The sequence below is a fragment of the Saccopteryx bilineata genome, chromosome 1 (assembly GCF_036850765.1).
Source record: "Saccopteryx bilineata isolate mSacBil1 chromosome 1, mSacBil1_pri_phased_curated, whole genome shotgun sequence".
NCBI classification, from domain to species: Eukaryota; Metazoa; Chordata; class Mammalia; order Chiroptera; family Emballonuridae; genus Saccopteryx; species Saccopteryx bilineata.
Window position 1 is genome coordinate 253,200,181 of NC_089490.1, and position 19,502 is coordinate 253,219,682.

At 43.3% G+C, this 19,502-nt stretch overlaps 1 protein-coding gene across 1 annotated transcript; it reads left to right on the forward strand.

Annotated features, from left to right (window-relative positions):
- Positions 1-9,693: 9,693 nt before the first annotated feature.
- Positions 9,694-18,629, forward strand: GZMK (granzyme K). The gene is made up of 5 exons (XM_066253555.1): positions 9,694-9,804; positions 10,092-10,239; positions 15,441-15,591; positions 16,341-16,610; positions 18,314-18,629. Exons 1-5 carry the CDS (start codon positions 9,741-9,743, stop codon positions 18,473-18,475), a joined length of 795 nt encoding a protein of 264 aa, XP_066109652.1. The 5' UTR covers positions 9,694-9,740; the 3' UTR covers positions 18,476-18,629.
- Positions 18,630-19,502: the final 873 nt, after the last annotated feature.

Sequence of the window (19,502 nt, forward strand, 5' to 3'; positions counted from 1 at the left end):
GGTTCAAGACCCTGAGTTCGCCAGCAAGGGGTTACTCTGTCTGCTGAAGGCCCGCGGTCAAGGCACATATGAGAAAGCAATCAATGAACAACTAAGGTGTTGCAACAAGCAATGAAAAACTAATGATTGATGCTTCTCATCTCTTCGTCCCGGTCTATTCCTCTCTCTGAATCTCTCTCTGTAAAAAAATAAATAAATCAATAATGCTCCCGCATTATTTAAAAAAAAAAAAAAAATATGTTCGAGACTACAACTCTGCCGGTGTTCTGGATTAAAGTCATGGCAGAATACCCTGAGATCGCCACAAAAGCACTAAAAACCCTGTTGCCATTTCCAACATCCTATCTGTGTGAAGCGGGATTTTCTGCAGTGACAGCAACCAAAACAAAATACGGAATAGACTGGACATAAGCAACACACTTCGGGTGACATTGTCTCCCATTACCCCTAGATGGGACTGTCTCATTGCAGAGAAACAAGCTCAGGGCTCCCACTGATTTAGCATTATGGTTGTTGAGAGAGAGGCTACTATCTCTCATTCTATATAAACATTATAATAAATAACCCTTAACTTACAATATTCATAACAATGGTGAGTTGTATTTTTCATGCACTTTATATTTGTTTTTGTGTTGTATCTTATTTTTAAGGCATGTTTAAATGTTACCATAGTGACTGGAAAGTGTTTGGAGGCAGAGAGGATGTTACTCATGTTATGTTGTTGGTGTGATGTTAAGAGGACGCTTCTAATAAAGTTGCATACGAGTACACAATAGATTCATGTTTATTTTTATTGTCGTAGGTTCATGATTGGTAGCAAGCCTGAACCTATCATATTACATACTGATGTCAGACATGAAATGTTGTCAGAATAACAAATTTAAATACAGCCTGAATAATGAGGACATGCTCATTCCTCCTTTAACTTAGCCCAATAAATATCGTAAGTTCGACAATTATATAATATTTAAAAATACCACAGTTTTTACGCCATAATTTTATTTTGTGCATTTATCTATCCCACCCTAAAGGCCTGTCCATGAAAATATTTTCTGACATTAAACCAGCCTGTGGCCCAAAAAAGGTTGGGGACCACTGATCTAGAGAATAAACAAGAGATGAGTGAAGAAATTTTGAGATTTCAGTGAACACCCTAGCCTTGAGCCGGTGGGCTAGCCCCCAGAGTCCTGTCCAGCAAACAGGACTTTTTAAGCTAGAATCTGAGGAGGCAAATGGTAAGGTCATTGTAGGGTCAGGAAGCCCCCACAGTAGACAGGTAAGGGAGTAGGGAAACCTGGGATTGATATGTGGGCTTCTTGTTACCATGACAGCCTTGTCAGACTGAAAAGAGTCCAGATGTGTCCAGAAGAGAGCTAAACTGCAAGGAAGCCAGCAATTTGAAATTCTGTTTGACAAAGAAAATGTGCATTTTTGACTTTGAAGAGAAGAGGTGAATTAAGTTGTAGAAAGAAAGGATTTACACAAAGTTCAGGGTCTAAAAGAAATAGCACAGTAAAATCCATCAACTGACTCATCAAGCAACACCAAGAATTTACCCTATGCTTAAGTTGATCTATCTCTTCTCAGCTCGGTGGCCTTTTTTATCAGGACTTGCTGTACTTGTGCTGTGAGTGTATCAAACTTGTACTTACAAAGACTTACAAAAATGTGAAATTGTGCTTTCTTTTTTATGCGATAGTCACCAAGATTTTTAATTTATATGCTAGGTTCTTAAGGAGGACATTTAACTAAAGTATTGGGGGGTTTTTTGGGGGGGTTGTTTTTTTATTTCTACCAAATACCTGCTGCTTTTATTTTATTTTTTTTTATAAATAAATTTTTATTTTAATGGGGTGATATCAATAAATCAGAGTACATATATTCAAAGAAAACATGTCCAGGTTATCTTGTCATTCAGTTCTGTTGCATACCCATCACCCAAAGAGAGATTGTCCTCTGTCACCTTCTATCTAGTTTTCTTTGTGCCCCTCCCTTACCCCCTCACCCTCTCCCTCCTTCCCTCTCCCTGCCCCCCATAACCACCACACTCTTGTCCATGTCTCTTAGTCTCGTTTTTATGTCCCACCAATGTATGGAATCCTGCAGTTCTTGTTTTTTTCTGATTTACTTATTTCACTCGGTATAATGTTATCAAGATCCCACCATTTTGTTGTAAGTGATCCGATGTCATCATTTCTTTATGCTGAATAGTATACCATTAGTTGCTATATGTGGCCACATCTTCTTTATCTAGTCTTCTATTTTTTTTTACAGTAATTAAAGCCTTTAAGCAAACTCTTGGCCAATACAGCAAGAATCCATAAAAGAGTAGTGTCTTTAACATGTTCGCCAAGTCCAAGTTGGCCCCAACACCATGCCAAATCCCTGAAAAATGCAACCTAACTCCAGTCCAGTCTGTTAGGAGCTGTCACAAGGAGCAGGAGCCCAGGAAAAGTCCACATCCAGGAAGAGTCCGCATGGCACTGTAATTGTTGTCACAATTCTATACTTTGCAGTTCACGTCCAAGTCCCAATGACCGCTGCTTCTAGCTGGTAATGATTCAAGTAGACTGGAAAAGCCATCTGCAGCATGTGTGGAGATGGAGCTTCTGTTCTCCTCTGCCTGGAGAGATGAGACCAGTTGCTTTTCCCTGGAGCTTTGTGACTGTGGCGTGGTAAAGAGAACCTTGGGATACACTAAGCTGGGTGGCAAAGGTAGATTCATACTAGAAGTTGGCAAAAGGGAGAAAGAGAGCTCTAAATTAGGAGTAGGTCCCAGCCTGAAATATGAGTGGGGCATTGAGGTAGGAGGGATAAAGGAAACACTATATATTAAACAAAGCAGCAGAAAATAGGACTATCAACACCCACAACAGAGATCTTCGAGGGAAGAATAAAAAACCTGACTATTCAGGCAAAACATAGTTAAGTGGCCCTTGTGCAAATGAGATCAGTTTACTTGTTTCTTGGAAGAAATACCCTAGGCTCGTCCACAGTGTCGTAGATGGGGCTGATGGCCCTGGGCCCCTTCAGCCTTCAGTGGCAATCCCCAGCATTCTGGGCAAGGTTAGGTCATAGGTGGCTGGAGTGGGGCTGGAAGAGACTGAACCCTCCCTTAGAGGAGCGAGGGGGAAACCTACCTTCCAGTGTCCCTGTTTCCTCACAGCAGAGGCATGTAAGTCTGGCAGGCTTTAGCTCAATGACCTTCCTTTCCACTACTGAAGCAGGACCCAGATGGCATCCTATGAGACCCCTTTGGGGCATTGGAGCCTTTAAGGGCATATCCTAAAAGCTGGTAGTTCCCCTGATCTCTATTGGGCTTTTTTGCCTCTATGTATCTTAAAAGCCATGCTCAGAAGATCTCGCTGAGGGGTTTGAGGATCCCCATCCACCTATATAAATCTTTTCCACATATCTGGAGCTATTTGGAAAAAAACAAAACAGTGTTATTAGCTGGATCAAATAAAGAAGGTAGTAGTTTGCAGGCGAAAAAGATTTGGCGTCTCCTGTTCATCAGCATTCAAAAGAAATTTAAATTTTTTTTAAGTAAAAAGCATGATATGGTAGACTTGTAGGAGTTCCAGGATATGATTACCCCCTTTTAAAATTTTTTTTTAAATTGACCTTAAAATATTTGCTGGGTACACTTTAATAATACCTTAACTTTAAAGATTGTAAGCATGACAAAATACAGTAAATGCTTTTGCTCCATATGCAGGAGACTTTTCAGTTTAGCTAGTTTAGGAAATCCAATAATAGAACAATGCATACAGACAATGAGCTATAACATGCTTAGCAGCCTCTCCTGTTCTGACAGAGGTTACTATAAATCCAGAATATGTATGCACTGTAACGTGGACATAGGACTGTTTGCCAAATGAAGGTATATGAGTAACATCCATTTGCCAAAGTTGTCCTAGTAGGGGTCCTTGAGGGTTAACTCCAAATGAAGGGGCAGATTATAGTATAGGACCCCTTGGACAGGATTTCCCAATCTGCCGTGCTACTTCCCGAGAAAGTTGAAACTGTTTACACAGGGCTACAGCATTCTGATGATGAATAGTATGAGACTGAATTGCTCGATCTGTCATGGTTGCTCCAAATAATTTTCTTTTGGGTAGCTTGATCAACAAGGGCATTCCTAGGCCCTGGCCGGTTGGCTCAGTGGTAGAGCATCAGCATGGTGTGCAGGATTCCCGGGTTTGATTCCCAGCCATAGCACACAGAAGAAGCTAAAGTATTGTTTTATTTATATCAATATTGATTTGTTCCCCATCAAGCCCATTTGTTGTTATTTTCATCTTCTTGATTGATCTGTAAGAGTCCTTCATATATTAAAGATATTTTCTTTAGGGGGAAATGTTTTTCAATACAAATGACATATCATTTGTATGTTTTTGGCTATAGCCGATGGTGGTTTTTTTTTTCCTTATAAAAGTCAAAGTTTTATATACTCTAACTCAGGGGTCGGGAAACTTTTTGGCTAAGAGAGCTATGAACGCCACATATTTTAAAATGTAATTCTGTGAGAGCCATACAATGACTCCTGTACGTTAGGCATTATCCAATAAAAATTTGGTGTTGTCCCGGAGGACAGCTGTGATTGGCTCCAGCCACCCGCAACCATGAACATGAGCAGTAGGAAATGAATGGATTGTAATACATGAGAATGTTTTATATTTTTAATGTTATTATTATTTTTTATTAAAGAGTTTATCTGTGAGCCAGATGCAGCCATCAAAAGAGCCACATCTGTCTCGGGAGCCATAGGTTCCCAACCCCTGCTCTAACTTATTGGTGCCTTCCTTTCTACCTTCTCTCAAATGTTATTTTTAATTTAACATTTTGTTTAGTGTTTACAGTGATTTCATTTTCTTCATAGAAAATCTTTGATCCACCATGAAATTTATTTGTGATAAAGAGGAGGGTAAGAATTCAGGACTAAGTAGGTTTGGGGTAGGGTGGGGGGATGTGCAAATATGTGGGGGTGGTGTGATGTTTGATCAATCCTCAGCCTTTAGAAAAGTATTTCTATCATACTTAGAACTGTGTGACAACTTCAACTAGAATTCGTTGTAAATGAAAAATTAAGGAATACTGAATCAATGTATTGAGTTTCAGCATGCCCGTTAGCAATTACTGTGTTTCCCTCATTCCTGATCATCTTCTTTGAAATACCTACTATTTTGCCTTCTGTGACTTTATTATATGAAACCACTCTGATTAAACAGCGGCACTGTTTTCACTATGACAATATCATTCCATTTAACACATCTGTCTCTACTGTAAGAAGGTCGTGTATTGGCTTGGGACATATCATGGTCTCTGAGATGTTCAAATATCAACAGCAAGGTTCCATTATAAAGCCTCCATCCCCAGTTGATCATTTTCTTTTTTTTCTCTACAATATTTCATTCCTCCCTTCCCTTCCCACTTGACCTTTTTCCTGGTTGTTATCACTGGGCTCTTTCCCAGTCATCTTGCCTTTGACTTGACCTTCATATTGACTGCCATTTTCTCCCTAAAACCCCACCAGGCTCATCCAAGTCCTCACCTGCTCTGTGCCAGGCCAGTCCCCACAATCCTGCTGCTTGGGACAGAGGTCAGGGCTGCAAACCCTCCTCTGGTGGTCATCCCTCCTGGAAGGATATTCACATGTGTAAATCTTTTAGGACATCTATTGCAGACACTGTGAGTGATCTACTTTGGGTCCAGTGACATCGCAGGGACTGCCCCCTGTGGAACTTTCCCCATCCCTCCCAGAACACAGCAACTCTGCGGAAGTGAGCATCGAAAGCCACCGTGAAGGAGAAAAGAAGAAGGTGTTACGACAGGGCCACTGGAGAGAAGAAGCCTAGATGAGGAGATTGTCTGAGCAGGCAGCCAGATCCCGGAGTGTTGGGGAATCCCCATGGGCTGACTTCTCAGGTGGTATCAGGTGGTATCCGGTGCTTGCTCCTATGCCAAGGTCCTGTGCCTGCCCACTGCACCTCCCGTCCATGCAGTCATGGCACAACGCCCTGGGAGAAGAGTCAAGGGCGACTGTGCTACTTGACTCAGTAATGAATGGCAGGTAAGAATACTGCTGGGGGGGCATCAAGGAAGAGGATTAATATGCAAAATATGTCCTGATTAAAAGTTACGGTGGAATAAGCTAAAACAAATTCCCCTCCATTCCATCATCACCTCCATCGTTCCACCAATGGGAGGTCGTAGATCAGTTTTCTGAGTATTTAAACCTCAGCAGCTAAGGAAAAGCCAGTGCACCCTAATCCCAACCCAGCTTAGCCAGCTCCCTGCAGTGAGGTTACAGCCAGAGCCCCAGGTCCAAGTCAGGTACACTTTGCTTTCCTTTGTCATTTGTTCTCAAGCTCACCCATGTTAAGGGCTCTCATGGGAGGGATGGCTGTCATCCGAAGTAGGATTTCTATTTTCCTGGTGCCTCCAGATATAATGTCACCCCACGGCACCCCAATACCCCTCCCCACTCTGATTTTCAAAGCTGCCATTGTTTCCCCATAACTGTTAGCAGATTCATTTATCAAATTAGCCAACTCAGAAGCGGACAGAAACCACAGCCCAGAAGGTAGAGGGCCATAGAGGAGGAGCCCAGCGGAATTCTGCCAAATCCTGACCTCAAGTGCCTGGGGCTGGGAGGCTTGGAGAGCCGGGAAATTTCTGGAAACCTTGGTTTCCAGGAAGCTTTTTCAAAGGAGGACAAAAGAGAAGAGACAGGAAGGGCTTGAGAGAGATCTGTGGAGAAGACTCGGGTGCTTGGGGGTTTTGTTTGCTTGTTAATGTGTTTGGTTTTAGGTTCAGTCCATTGTGGACTGATTCTTCTAGGACAACACAACACAGATGGATAGAAAAGTTAAATTAAAAACAGACAGACAAACTAGATGCCCTAGTTTATGATTAGATTGAACAGACATTAAATGACATTTAATTAAATAAATTAGCATAGAGCTGTTAACAGCTTCTAAACTCTGGCTCTCAATCCCAGCCCTTGCCTTGCCCCAGACGGAAAATGCACAGGTGTGGGGACCACGCTCTGAGTGACAGGGTTTTGGGGGCGTGGCTAAGGAAAGCAGGTGTCTGGCTGAGCAAGAAAGGCAGCCCTGGGGCGAGAGCCACTTGTGGTCTTTGGAGCGTCCAGACAGCTGTTCTCTAAGGGTCCCCTGAAACAAGGGAGAAGCCAGAGAGAGAAGATGGACAAAGAGAGTAAAACCCCAAGGCAGCATCTCCCAGAGCAGCTGATAGGACAGCTGGACACAGCAGAGCTGGGAACCATCAAGGCCGCAGACGCAGGAAGGCAGCCCCGCCGCCCGGGCCCCGCGCTGCTCAGCCAGCAGCCTGCTCACAGCCATCCAAAGCAAACACGCTGTCCTGGCAGCAGACTCAACAGAAATAAGCGAGATTGCCAGCTCCTCATGTTACACACCCGCTGTTCTCTATCCAGGGTCCTTGGCATAATAACAAATAATCCTCTGAGCCAGCGCAACCGTCCAAAGCCAAAACCGAAGAACTCGGTGCTATGAATCCAACGCGATGCTCAGAGTCTTTCAGGTCAGCTGCCAGGAAGATTTATGAGACTGTCCTTCCCAGTGAACTACATCTCACCCGTGTCCGCAGTGCGCATGGCTAACTCCTCTCCCTGGGCAGGGTCAGTGCCTCTTGGAGCGTCTGAGTCCCAGACACGTCTCAAAGCAAGGTGGACAGGGGTCGGGTTGGAGCAACAGGAGAGCAGAGAGTCTGCACACAAGGGCTTAACACTTGACTGCCACCTGCTAGCTCGGTCACCTCCAGCGAGCCACCTCCCTGGAAATACCATGGAAGATGCTTAGCAATTTGTAAAAAAACTGTGCGAATGTCTGTCCTACCTACTCAGAAAAAGTAAGCAGCTGAAACATGCTTGAACCATGCTCCCTTCCTCCCAACCCCCACAGAGAAGCAGCTGTATCTTTTGCACCGTCTCTTCTTCATAGTTCAAATTCCCTCATGGAACACACGCAGTCATCTTTATGTTCCCAGAACCACTGGACACAGAGGAACGGACCTCTTCCTGTCCTCTTCACAGCATCCCCAGTGACAAAGATGCCTTGAAATTTCACAGGGACATCTGGCTGCAACTTACCAGTTTGGTTTATTAAGTCTGTGGCTTTTCTTCATCAGGTTCCTGCTTGTCTCACCCACAGGTCTCTGTGGCAGGAAGTTTTGCTAATGCTGCTTGCTTAATATGCAAGAGAACTGTACTGTTGCCACATGATCCCCTGTAATGTGAAAACAGGCTATTGCTTTCAAATTCTGTGCTCTGATAGTGCATTGATGAACACGCATGTTATTTCGAGTTAGGCAAAATTATTCGGTCCAGGTTGTATGATGTGTACGCAGCATTAGGCAACTTGCTGACAACTCCCTGAACCTATTTCTTCATTTGCGACATAAATGTAATAGTTGATCTTTCTTCCTCACAGATGCCAGATATAAAAATAGATAAATAATCGTGTAAAAGAGAATTTTGGGGAAAAAATGTAAGGCACTTATTAAATTATCATGTATACTATACAATGATGATATGATTGTTCCTACTGTCTTATGCTAAAAAACAACAATTTGGTAGGAGTCTCTTGCAATCTGGCAGTATCATAGCCCTGGATTTCAATCCATTTTTTTCCCAAAGAAATAAAAAATAGAAGCTAGGATACATATATCTCAGAAAATAAGAAAGTAAGATCTGTTAACTCAAGGTAATTTGGTTAATGTCTCTGGATAGTAGTTAGGTTTGGGGTGCCTGGCTTGTCTGTTTGCATTCATTTTATAACGTTTGCACTGTTGACCAGAACCTAAGGAAAACAGAAATTCATGAAATTGTGGATCTAACAGCTTTTGCGGTGAAGAAGAAAGTGGTGTAGAGACCTGGCCATGCATTGCCACCTGTTCCTGGGCACCAAACACAGTCCTTGATTTTTAAAGGATATTATTATTATTACTAAACCTCTGGATAAACACAAGGTCATTTTCAATTTTTAAAAAAATGAGTAGAAAAGAGATACAGAATTAAAAATATGTTGCCAGTGTTCTCCATTAAGAATATTATGAAATCTTCTACACACACACACAAAAAAAAAATGTCACTAAAATTGAACCTCATTTGTCCAAATTTAGAGAAAAAATGGCAGGACTGGGAATAAGTTTGCTATGCAGCGTATGGGTTTCTCCAGAAGATATCCAGGCTTTAGCGAAGCCTTTATTGTAACACAAAGATGATTTGTGCTGGGTTCCCTGTCTCTCTGCATAATGAATCTGCATCCAAACAAGGGATAGAGAGAAACTAAATATGCTAGGTACTCTTTTCTGGCAGGAAAAATGGTCAGTATTCCTTTAAAGCAATGAAAATCTCTGTCTGAAACTTCATTTAAGTTCTTTTTTATTTTTTCATTTAAGTTCTTACAACTTGGATATCTCTCATTCTTTCACCATTTATAATGTGAGTACCCACACAGATATTCAAAGTGGTTAAGTCCAGAAATGAATGCTTTATTGCACATGTAACTCCCAAAAAACTGCTAAAAGCATACATCTGTTATACTTGTTTGCACTTAGGTGTGAAAACCCTTACCTTGAGAACACTTGTGGTAAGCAAGTTAAAAACTTGCAAGAACAAAATTTGGTCTTCAGAATCTTCCTCCTTCACCAGTACAGAGTGTCTCCTCCGGGCTTCTTAAATCAAAGCCATTAAAATGATTAAGTTTTCTTCCTTTTCTCTGCTTTTCCTAGTATCTGGGGCTTGTATAACTCCAAAGTGTAAGTATCTACCCCATGTGAGCATTAAACGAATTTCTAGTGATTGATTGCATGATTACTTGACAAACAACGATGATTTTTCACAACCTTGTCTATACCTCGAAACTATAAAGTGTTCTATACAACTGTTCATAAGTACAATTATAACTGTTTGGTGATTGTCGGGTTTTGTTTTGTTTTGTTTTTAACCTTTGAAAATGATATAGTGCCTGTCCAAAGAAGAATTACCTGAAATGGTTTTCTTATATTTTCTTTGTGTGTTAAAGCATTATTGTTTTCTTCTGTAGGTATCAGCATGGAGGTTATAGGAGGGAGAGTGGTGTCCCCTCACTCCAGGCCGTTTATGGCTTCCCTCCAGTACAGAGGCAATCACATTTGCGGAGGGGTCCTGATCCACCCGCAGTGGGTGCTGACTGCAGCCCACTGCCACCACCGGTGAGTCCCTACCCTGTCGCTTCCATGGTTTTCTCAAGTTCGCGAGCACAGCTTGCCTGGCTCAGGAGAGCCTCTGACCTGCCTTTGGCTGCCATGGGGACTTTATATTTCTCACATACATCCATGTTTCCTGTCCTGGGTTTTTCTTGTCAAGGAGAACTGGTCTACCTTTCCCACCAAGCCACTGGGCAAATTGCACCCTGTGTGGGGTGCAGAGAAGGCAACCACAGACACAGTGGGAACAGCAGTGTCCTGGCCTGGCTGGGTGGTTCAGCTCCCCAGCGGATCAGATGACCTGCATTTGCATCTCCACTTCCCTGTTTCATAAAAATAGAAATACCTGCTTCATGGGGTTCTGAGGACTAAAAAATAGCTATAAAATTATTTGAGTATGCTTAGCACATAGTAAGTACAAGTAAGTGGCAGTTTATTATTATTATTATTACTACTATTATTATTATTAGGAAGATGAGGAGGAGGAGGAAGAGGATCTGGCTTTGTTATGGAGTTTTAGGCCCCTTACATTAACTCCTATGCCCCCCACCCCCACTCCCAGAGGTGAGGCCCACAGATGGTTATAGATGCTTTGGAGAGAGAGAGAGAGAGAGTTCTTTCCCTGGGACACTCAAAATAAAAGCTTTTCTGAAGGTATTCGCTAACTTCTCAAAGTCTGTTTCAGCCTGCGATTTCCTTACTCCAGCTTAAAAAAGTCCAAAACCTTTCTTGGGGCTCTGCAGCCATCATAAAAGGAAAAACAGTAGAAAGCACACTGGGTGTCGTTTCGTTTGTTTGTTTGTTTGTTTGTGCGAAGGATTTGTTTGGTTGGTTTTGTGTTTGTTCGTATGTTTTCTTCCATATGTTTCTGCCTAAATAAGCTAAGAAGAGATGGGCCTTCTTTCCTCGAAAGATTCCAGTGTTCACTTAAGGATCTCTTGGCCATAACGCTTTGCTCTGTAGGCATCTGCTCTATTGAAAGGGACAATTCAGTTGACTTGCTTCTCCTTGTTTTGGAATCTTTGTTTGATCGCCCCATTGATGAGACTGTTTGAATACAAATTAGAAATTTTGAAGCCTGGGAATAGTGAGAACTTCTATTTTATTTCTAACTAGCCAGTCACTAATTTCCAACTTAATGTGGCAACTTTATTTAAATGAGCTTCCTGCTGTCCTAGAAAACACCCTGTGTCCCCATCACTTCTGCCCTTTCAGGGCACTTGGCCCCTGGGGACCAGCTGGGCTGAAGGGTGGCTCTCAATAAATGTTCATCCTATTCAAAATACGCACAACCTCTGTTATGCTTTTGTGCACAGACATAGAGTCTAATCTCCCCAGAAAAAGAGCTTGACTTCTTATAGATGTTTAATAAATGCTGAATAGAAAGAAGGAAATAAATTGGAGGTTTTATTTTTTTAGCTAAGCTTGAAATGCAGTGAGTCAAGTCCTTTACAAACCATAAAATGCTATCCAAAGATCAGTAGAGGTGAATTGCCAAATTGACAAATTAGTGGAAATAGGTCTTGGAGTTTAGCAAAAAAGAGAGAGAGAGAGAGAGAGAGAGAGGAGGGAGGGAGGGGAGGGGAGGAGAGGAGAGGAGAGGAGAGGAGAGGAGAGGAGAGGAGAGGAGAGGAGAGGAGAGGAGAGGAGAGGAGAGGAGAGGAGAGGAGAAAGAGAGAGAAAGAAAAAGAAAAAAAGAAAGTTGCTAAATACCATTCTGAACGGCTGGAGTTTGAAAACTCCAGACTATGTGGGTCAGGTTTCCTCTACAGGACATTTGGGTGTCAAGTCATTAAGTGGCTTGGTTCTTGGAAAAATATTAAGCTTTATGAAATCCCAAATATTTATGAAATAGTTCAATGGTGGCTTCCCGCAAATGTGCTCCCAGTATCCTGTGGGAGCTGCTTGCTAACCCCATCCCCTCCAGCAAACAGTGGGGGAGACCAGAGCTCAGTGCCCCCTGCTCACTACTTAGTGTCTTGGCTCCTTTATTAGTTGCTGTGCCAATTATAAAAGAAAACTTGCAAAAAACAAAAAAACAAAAAACAAAAAAAACCTCATATAATCTTATTTTCAACTTTTAACTTATCAGAAGGAAAGTTCTCACCAGCTCTTGTCTGCTGTCTTCCCAAGTCTACTTCGGTGCCTTCCCTCACTAAGCATTTTCCCCTCCCTACCCTCAGCCAGCCAGTGATCAGAGGGGAGTCCCCACCGCCCCTGCCTCCCGGCCTCACTCCATCAGAATTACGCAGGCTCCAGAGCAGAACGGCTAAAAAACTCAGACCCGGATTCAAACCAACTGAGCTGTTGTCCCACTGGCAGCTGCATCCTAATCTCTGTGGGGCTTTCTCAAGTTTGTTAATTCACCGGAGCCTTGGTCTTCTCATCTGCAAATTGGGAATAATCATAATAACTCCCTCACAGGGCTGTGGTGAGGTTTAATGAGAGAAAATATGGAGAAGGCTCCACAAGAAATCCAGCACATCACAACAACTTAATGGGTGTTGTCTAGTGTTATCTGGTTATCCATGCCCCCCACGGTAATCACGGAGGGGCAGACCTGCTGACCTAATCGTGTCGATGGGGTAGAACTGTGACCACCCCTCTCGGGCAGCCAAGTCATTCCCTCCTCTCATGCAAAAGAGACCTCAAGAATAGGGACCCAGAGATGTGGATCCAAGCCTGCTCAGTGCCCAGGCAGACTGGCCAAGTGGGCACAAGAGGGCTGGGCACAGGGCTTCCAGACATGTCGTAGAAAAAGCACTAGACACAGTCTCAAAAACTGGGTTTGGGTCTTTATTCCCCTACTGAATGTGTGGCACTTTGGGCCAAATAACCCTTCCACAAGTAGTAAGGCATATCTAGCCCACTGACTATGAGAACACTGAGCAGGGTCCCCGTGAGGCTCAGAAGAGACAGTGTCTGTGGTTGTCTTCAGCAAGCAGAAGGACGACCTGGAAACAGTACATTGCCCTGCTCTGTACGCAGCTCTGCTCCAGGTAAGTCCGAGGGGACTCAGAAAGCTGCATTTTAAACAGACAGCCCCAGATGGTTCAGAAGCTGTGGTCCAAAGCCCACCCATGGAGAACACTATGCTATACAATTGTACAAGTGAACGACACCAGTGTTGTAATGCTCCTCTGTGTAGTTCAGACCTGGGCTTAGCTAAGGAGGTGGGATCCCAGAACGCAGGTACTGGCATGGATGGCGTGAGCAGAGAAATTGACCTTGGTGGGACCGGTTGAAGTGTATACAGAAGTGGGAAGTTCAGAGAGCACAGGTGGTCTGCTTGGGTTGTTTTTAGTAGTAACTCGTCCCAGCGGAGACAAAAATTACCAAAACATTTCAAAGGCATTAACTAATCAAGGAAATTGGTAAACAATGAAGGCAGATGAGAAATTTTCTCAGCTCCCTTCCCCAGGTCAGAATTCACCTTCCATAGCCCCGCAGCACCCCCTTGTCTTAGCCATTCACGCATGTGCCCATCTTTCCCCTTAGAACGTGGTCCTGGGGTTTCCATCATCCTTCCCCTCCAGGGCTGAGTGGAGGGAGTATGTTGAATTTGAGTTTGAGTCAATCCTAGGAAATCCAATCCATCCACATCGTTGGAGAAATTTTATTCCCAGCTGGATTTTGCAATAAGCGAGCTTTTCAACAAATAGAGCTGGAATTCCCAAAATAAATGCTTTTGGTTGAAACCAAAAAGTGGTGATTCCTGGCAGCCACAGAGCTGCCACATGCCAGCTCGCCCCTCTGTGGTCATACCCTCGGTCCTCAGACCCAGGTGGCCTGCCCCTCCCTTTCTGTGTGTCTGTGCTCTTTTTAATTTGTATTCATCTTTATTAATCCAAATGCATGGGTATAGGGGTTTTTTGTAATCAACCTGACCCCTCTTTGAGGTACCAATGAAATATTGATATGTAAGTAAACAAATAGACCTTCCTTGTTCTAAAAAAGGACTCGAAGTGGCTCCCAAGTGTTGTCAGGTTTTCCAAAATATCATTTCTATTTTCCTAATTAGACGTGAGTGTAATGTTCGTCAACACACAGTAACCCGATCCATTGTGGCACTATTGGAACGCTGGTACTAGAACTCTCTATGGCCAAGGATGATTTTAAAAAAAAGAAACACACACAAAAAGCTGTTGTTTCTTCATTGGACTCACCAGTTTATAGCCTCTAAATCCGCACAATGGAATTATCCATCACTACGTACCCTCAAGTGTCCTCATTTCAAATTAGTGGCACTTTTTCACCCTAACAACAGTTTTTCTTTCTTCTCCCAATCATCTTTCTGATTGAGGGCACAGAACACGGGAGCATGTCTGACAGACATGAATAGATTGTCCTTCTCCTTACTGCCTGGAGGAATGTCTCAACATACCAGGTTAGCAAGTGTCAAGCTGAGTCTTTTCACCTGTTCATTATGAACCCATTGAACACTGGGAAGATGGACAGTGGTGATGAGTGAACAATGTCCATGTATTTCATGCCACAGACTGTATATTTGAAATGGTTAAAATTGTGACTTTTATGTTATGCATATTTTATCTCACTTACTAAAAAAAAACTTGATGATAGATATCAAGTTCAACCTACAAACTCAAGAAATATCATTTTTTGCCTGACCTGTGGTGGTGCAGTGGGTAAAAGCATTGACCTGGAACACTGAGGTTGCCAGTTCGAAACCCCAGGCTTGCCTGGTCAAGGCATATATGGGAGTTGATGCTTCCTGCTCCTCCTTCTGTTCTTTCTATTTCCTCTCTCTGTCTCTTTCTCTCTCTGTGTCTCCTCTCTCTAAAAAATGAATAAATAAAAAATGTAAAAAATAAATAAATTGTAAAAAAAAAAAAAAAGAAATATTGTTTCCTTTTTTATAACATAAATTAACACAGGTTTGTTGTAAACTTGATGTTAGTCAATTAGTATTTCACTCCTTTTTTTCCCACAGTAGGAAGCCAGTTCTGATACTCGTTTGCAATGCTGGGGAGCTGGAGTGAGGGGGGCTTGAGGTGTCATCCATTGGCCCTTGATGACATTCATTCACACTTGCATTCACTGAGAACTCTGTCACCACCGAATCCTAGACAGATGACCTTGAAGATGGTCCTTGTCCCTGTGTGTCTACAACTTCCCTACCATTTTTTCCCCTCACTGGGGGGTTTAGGCATCACTTTGTTGCTTCCTATTCTCCTTGCTTCTTCTAGGTTTACCAGAGGCCGGCTTTACAAAGTGGTTTTAGGAGCACACTCTCTCTCAAAAAAGGAGGCCTCCAAACAAATATTTGAGATTATAAAGTTCAAACCATTCTCAGGATTCACATCAGATCCCAAGTCAAATGATATTATGCTGGTCCAGGTATGTAGCACGGCCTTCCTCCGATTCTTCCAACATTTTTACACTACCCAACTCAGTTGTTAAATCATCTGCATGGAAGGATTTTGTTAGCACTCTCCTCACATTGGAGGGGAATGTGATATAGCCGGTAAGAGCCTGCTTTACTTGGAAGAAACAAGAATTTATCACAAATGCATCAGGGCCGTCTTTACACAACAACTCTGATGCTCACATCATGTGGGGGGGTGGGGAGATATGACGTGGGAGGGGAACAGCCTGACAGGCCCAAGGGTCCACACAGAAAGCTTCCTTCCCAAATGCTTTTACCGTTAGCAAGTGAGAAATCCAAGTTGTTCATTCAACAGAGCCAACCAAGTGACTTCAGGGACACAGGAGTGAGTTACAGCTTCAGTCTAGACCATCCTCAAGGGTCCTATCCAGCAGGAAGCAGCCCAGTCCTCAGTCATGACCTATGGATGTGATTCCACCGAAAACCATCCAGTCCAGAGCAAAGGCCACTGTATTTGAGTCTGGGCCAGATTCCTGCTCAGAGTCAGCCCCCGCCCCCCAGCACCGCTGAGCTCTCGGGGGCTGGAGCGTCTGCTCTGAAAAGTGGCCACCACAAACGCAGCTGCAGCCTACCACCAAAGCAGAGTCAAGAAGAGGGGCCACCCCAGAATGGGGACCACACATAGACCACTCAGGCTAATAGCAGAAGACAAGGCGGCTGGGGGACGAGTGGTCATTTACTCTCTTTTTTAATCTGTCAGCTTCACATGGCTGCAGAACTCAACAAGTACATCCAGCTGCTCCCACCGAGCACCAGAAATGACATCCGAGCCGGGACAAAATGCCAGGTCACTGGCTGGGGTGCCATGAACCCAGAACTGCTAAACCCCTCTGACACCCTGCGAGAAGTCACTGTCACTGTCATAAGTCGCCAAGTTTGCAACAGCAAAAGTTATTACAACCACAACCCCATCATAACTAAAAGCATGGTGTGCGCAGGAGATGCCCAAGGCCAGAAGGATTCCTGCCAGGTGAGAGCATGCCATGTGAGGACGCGTCTCAGAGCACTGTTCTCCAGGCAGGGAGGGCTTCCCTTGCTTACCGGCACTGAGGACGAGGGGCACAGGGAACACATGACCAACTGCCACTCCTCGGGCTCCGCCCCACTCCACACAGCCCCTCTGTGTCCTCACTTTCTACTGTGAGTAAACTGTGAGGGCCTCCCCAACACATAACACATGCTCATTAGATCTGTGTTCATCAGGGTCACAGACGATCTCTGATGAGTTTACAGGCTTCTTCCCAAAGGTGGAAAGCCTGCAAACTCTGAGGTTGCTAGTGGTGACTGGAAGATAACTCCCCCCCTCAAAAAAAGCCACCTTCTAGCCTGACCAGGCAGTGGCGCAGTGAATACAGCATCAGACTGGGACGCGAAGGACCCAGGTTCAAGACCCCAAGGTTACTGGCTTGAGCATGAGCTCATCTGGTTTGAGCAAGGCTCACCAGCTTGAGCCCATGGTCGCTGGCTGGAGCAAAGGGTCACTCGCTCTGCTGTAGCCCCCCAGTCGAGGCACATATGAGAAAGCAATCAATGAACAACTAAGGTGCCGCAACAAAGAATTGATACTTCTCATCTCTCTCCCTTCCTCTCTGTCTGTCCCTATCTGTCCCTTTCTCTGACTTTCTCTGTCTCTGTCACAATAAAAAAGAGCCACCTTTTACATTAATAAGGAGGTCTTTTAAGACTCAATGCAAAAAGCTCAAATATATAGCATGTGCTTCTTAAATCACATTGACTGACTGACTGCCCGCCCAATTGACTAATTTAAGGAATGACATTCATACTTTCCAAAGCCTTGTTTCCTGAGGTAGTAAAAAAAGAAGAAGAAATAGGTGTTTATGGTGACAGGTGACAAATAAGTAGCACAGATGGATTGCCAATTTTTTTAAAATTAGACTACAATATTCACATCACACTATATGTGTGATTATGGGGAGGAGGGTGTGATGATTTCCAAGGTCACATGTGTGTGCAGTGCCCCCAGACCAGCATTCTTGAAACTCTTAACTGTATTTTCATGGTGACCAGAGTTCCAGGTACTGTGTGGCAGGGGAGGGACAGCAGAGGCAAAGGTCCATTGCCACCCTGCTGCTTTTCTTGATCGATTCAAGTTCCATGGTCTGTTGTCAGGGTAAGTCCCCAAGACTCAGCTTATTGAGCAAGTATTTACTAAGTGTTATGCACATGCAGAGCACCAAGTCCAACCCTGCAAGGATGAAAACATGGGAAAAACACAATACAGAGACAATAAGACGATAGAATCCCTGCCACAGAGACATTCGCAACAACATCCTCCTGTGCAACATGACTTCAGATCCTAGAACACCAAAATGAAATTCACACTTTGAAATATTCCTTTTATTTCAGTGAGTTATTTCAAACTTTATGTCTACGCATTGCCTTGATGAATCTAGTTCAGTCATCACTGATTACAAAGGGTGTATAGATTCATAGTCGTAGGCAGAGATAGGGACATGGACAGACAGATGGACGACAGAACCATGGTCCTGGACAGAGACACAGTCACCCTCCACCAAGTCAGGGGCTGTACCAGACACTCCTTAGGCCACAAAGGAACCAAGGTCTGACTGAATAATCTCTTGGGTCATCAAAAGTTGGTGGCAGAAAAAATTCAAGAGCTTCTTACTAAGTATCTTTCCCTTTTCTTTCCAGGGTGATTCAGGGGGACCTCTGGTCTGCAAAGGGGCCTTCTATGGCCTAGTATCTGGAGGCCATAAATGTGGGGAGGCCAAGAAACCTGGAATTTACATCCTCTTCATCCAGAAATTCCAGGCTTGGATCAAAAAAAACCTTCCCCTACCTCCTGCACACTAAGGCTACAAATGCTTTTCTTAGCTCTGCCAGTTACTCTTTTTTCATTTTGTTTTTGTTTTATTTGTTTATTTGTTTTTAGTTCTTCTCATAATATGTTCTACAGGCCAACTTTATCTTCAGATGTCATTGGGTGTAGTGAAAGTAGGACATAGTGAAGGTCTGCCCCTGCTCCCAAGGACCAAGCTTGTTGTGGAGTTACGTTCTTTCCAAACTGTCTCTCAGATGTATGTCCACTGTGATGATTTCATTCTAAATAAAATTTAAAGACTCTCTGTTTGTCTTTTATGAAAATAAGTACAACAAAGGACATATCCCCTCACTTCACCCACACTCCCCAAAAGGGAAGAAGGAGATTAAACCAGACAGTGACAGTGCCACCATCAACCAGGCATACGTTGTGATTCCTGCTGTGCCATCCTAAACTGTACGTTCAAAATAAGAGATAGTGCATTCAAATGCCCCAGTGCAATTTAAGAAAGAATGACCAAAGTTTCTACAAATATTTAGGATAGTGCTTATTGCATACTTACTTATATGCTGTTCCAAACAGGATTTAAAACAACATACAAAAATGCCTGCAGGCCAACCCAAGAAGTCCTAGAAATAACACAACTGAAAATTGAGGCAGACAACACCAAACCTAGACTCAACCATCCATACAAACAACACATCCAAACACACAGACATAATGAGAAGTCAGAGAAGTGCAATCCAAATGAAACCACAAGAGAAATCTCCAGAAAAAGAACTGAGTGATATGGAAATAACCAAACTGCCAGATGCAGAGTTTAGAATAATGATTGTTAGAATGCTTAGGGATCTTAGAACAAAAATGGATGGTCATTATGAACACCTAAATAAAGAGATAGCAAGTATATAAAAGGATATTGAAATATTAAAAAAGAATCAGTCAGAGGTGAAAAATACAATATCAGAAATGAAGACCACAATGGAAGGAATTAAAAGCAGGATGGATGAAGCTGAGGATCAAATCAGCAAGTTAGAGGACATGATAAATAAAGGCATG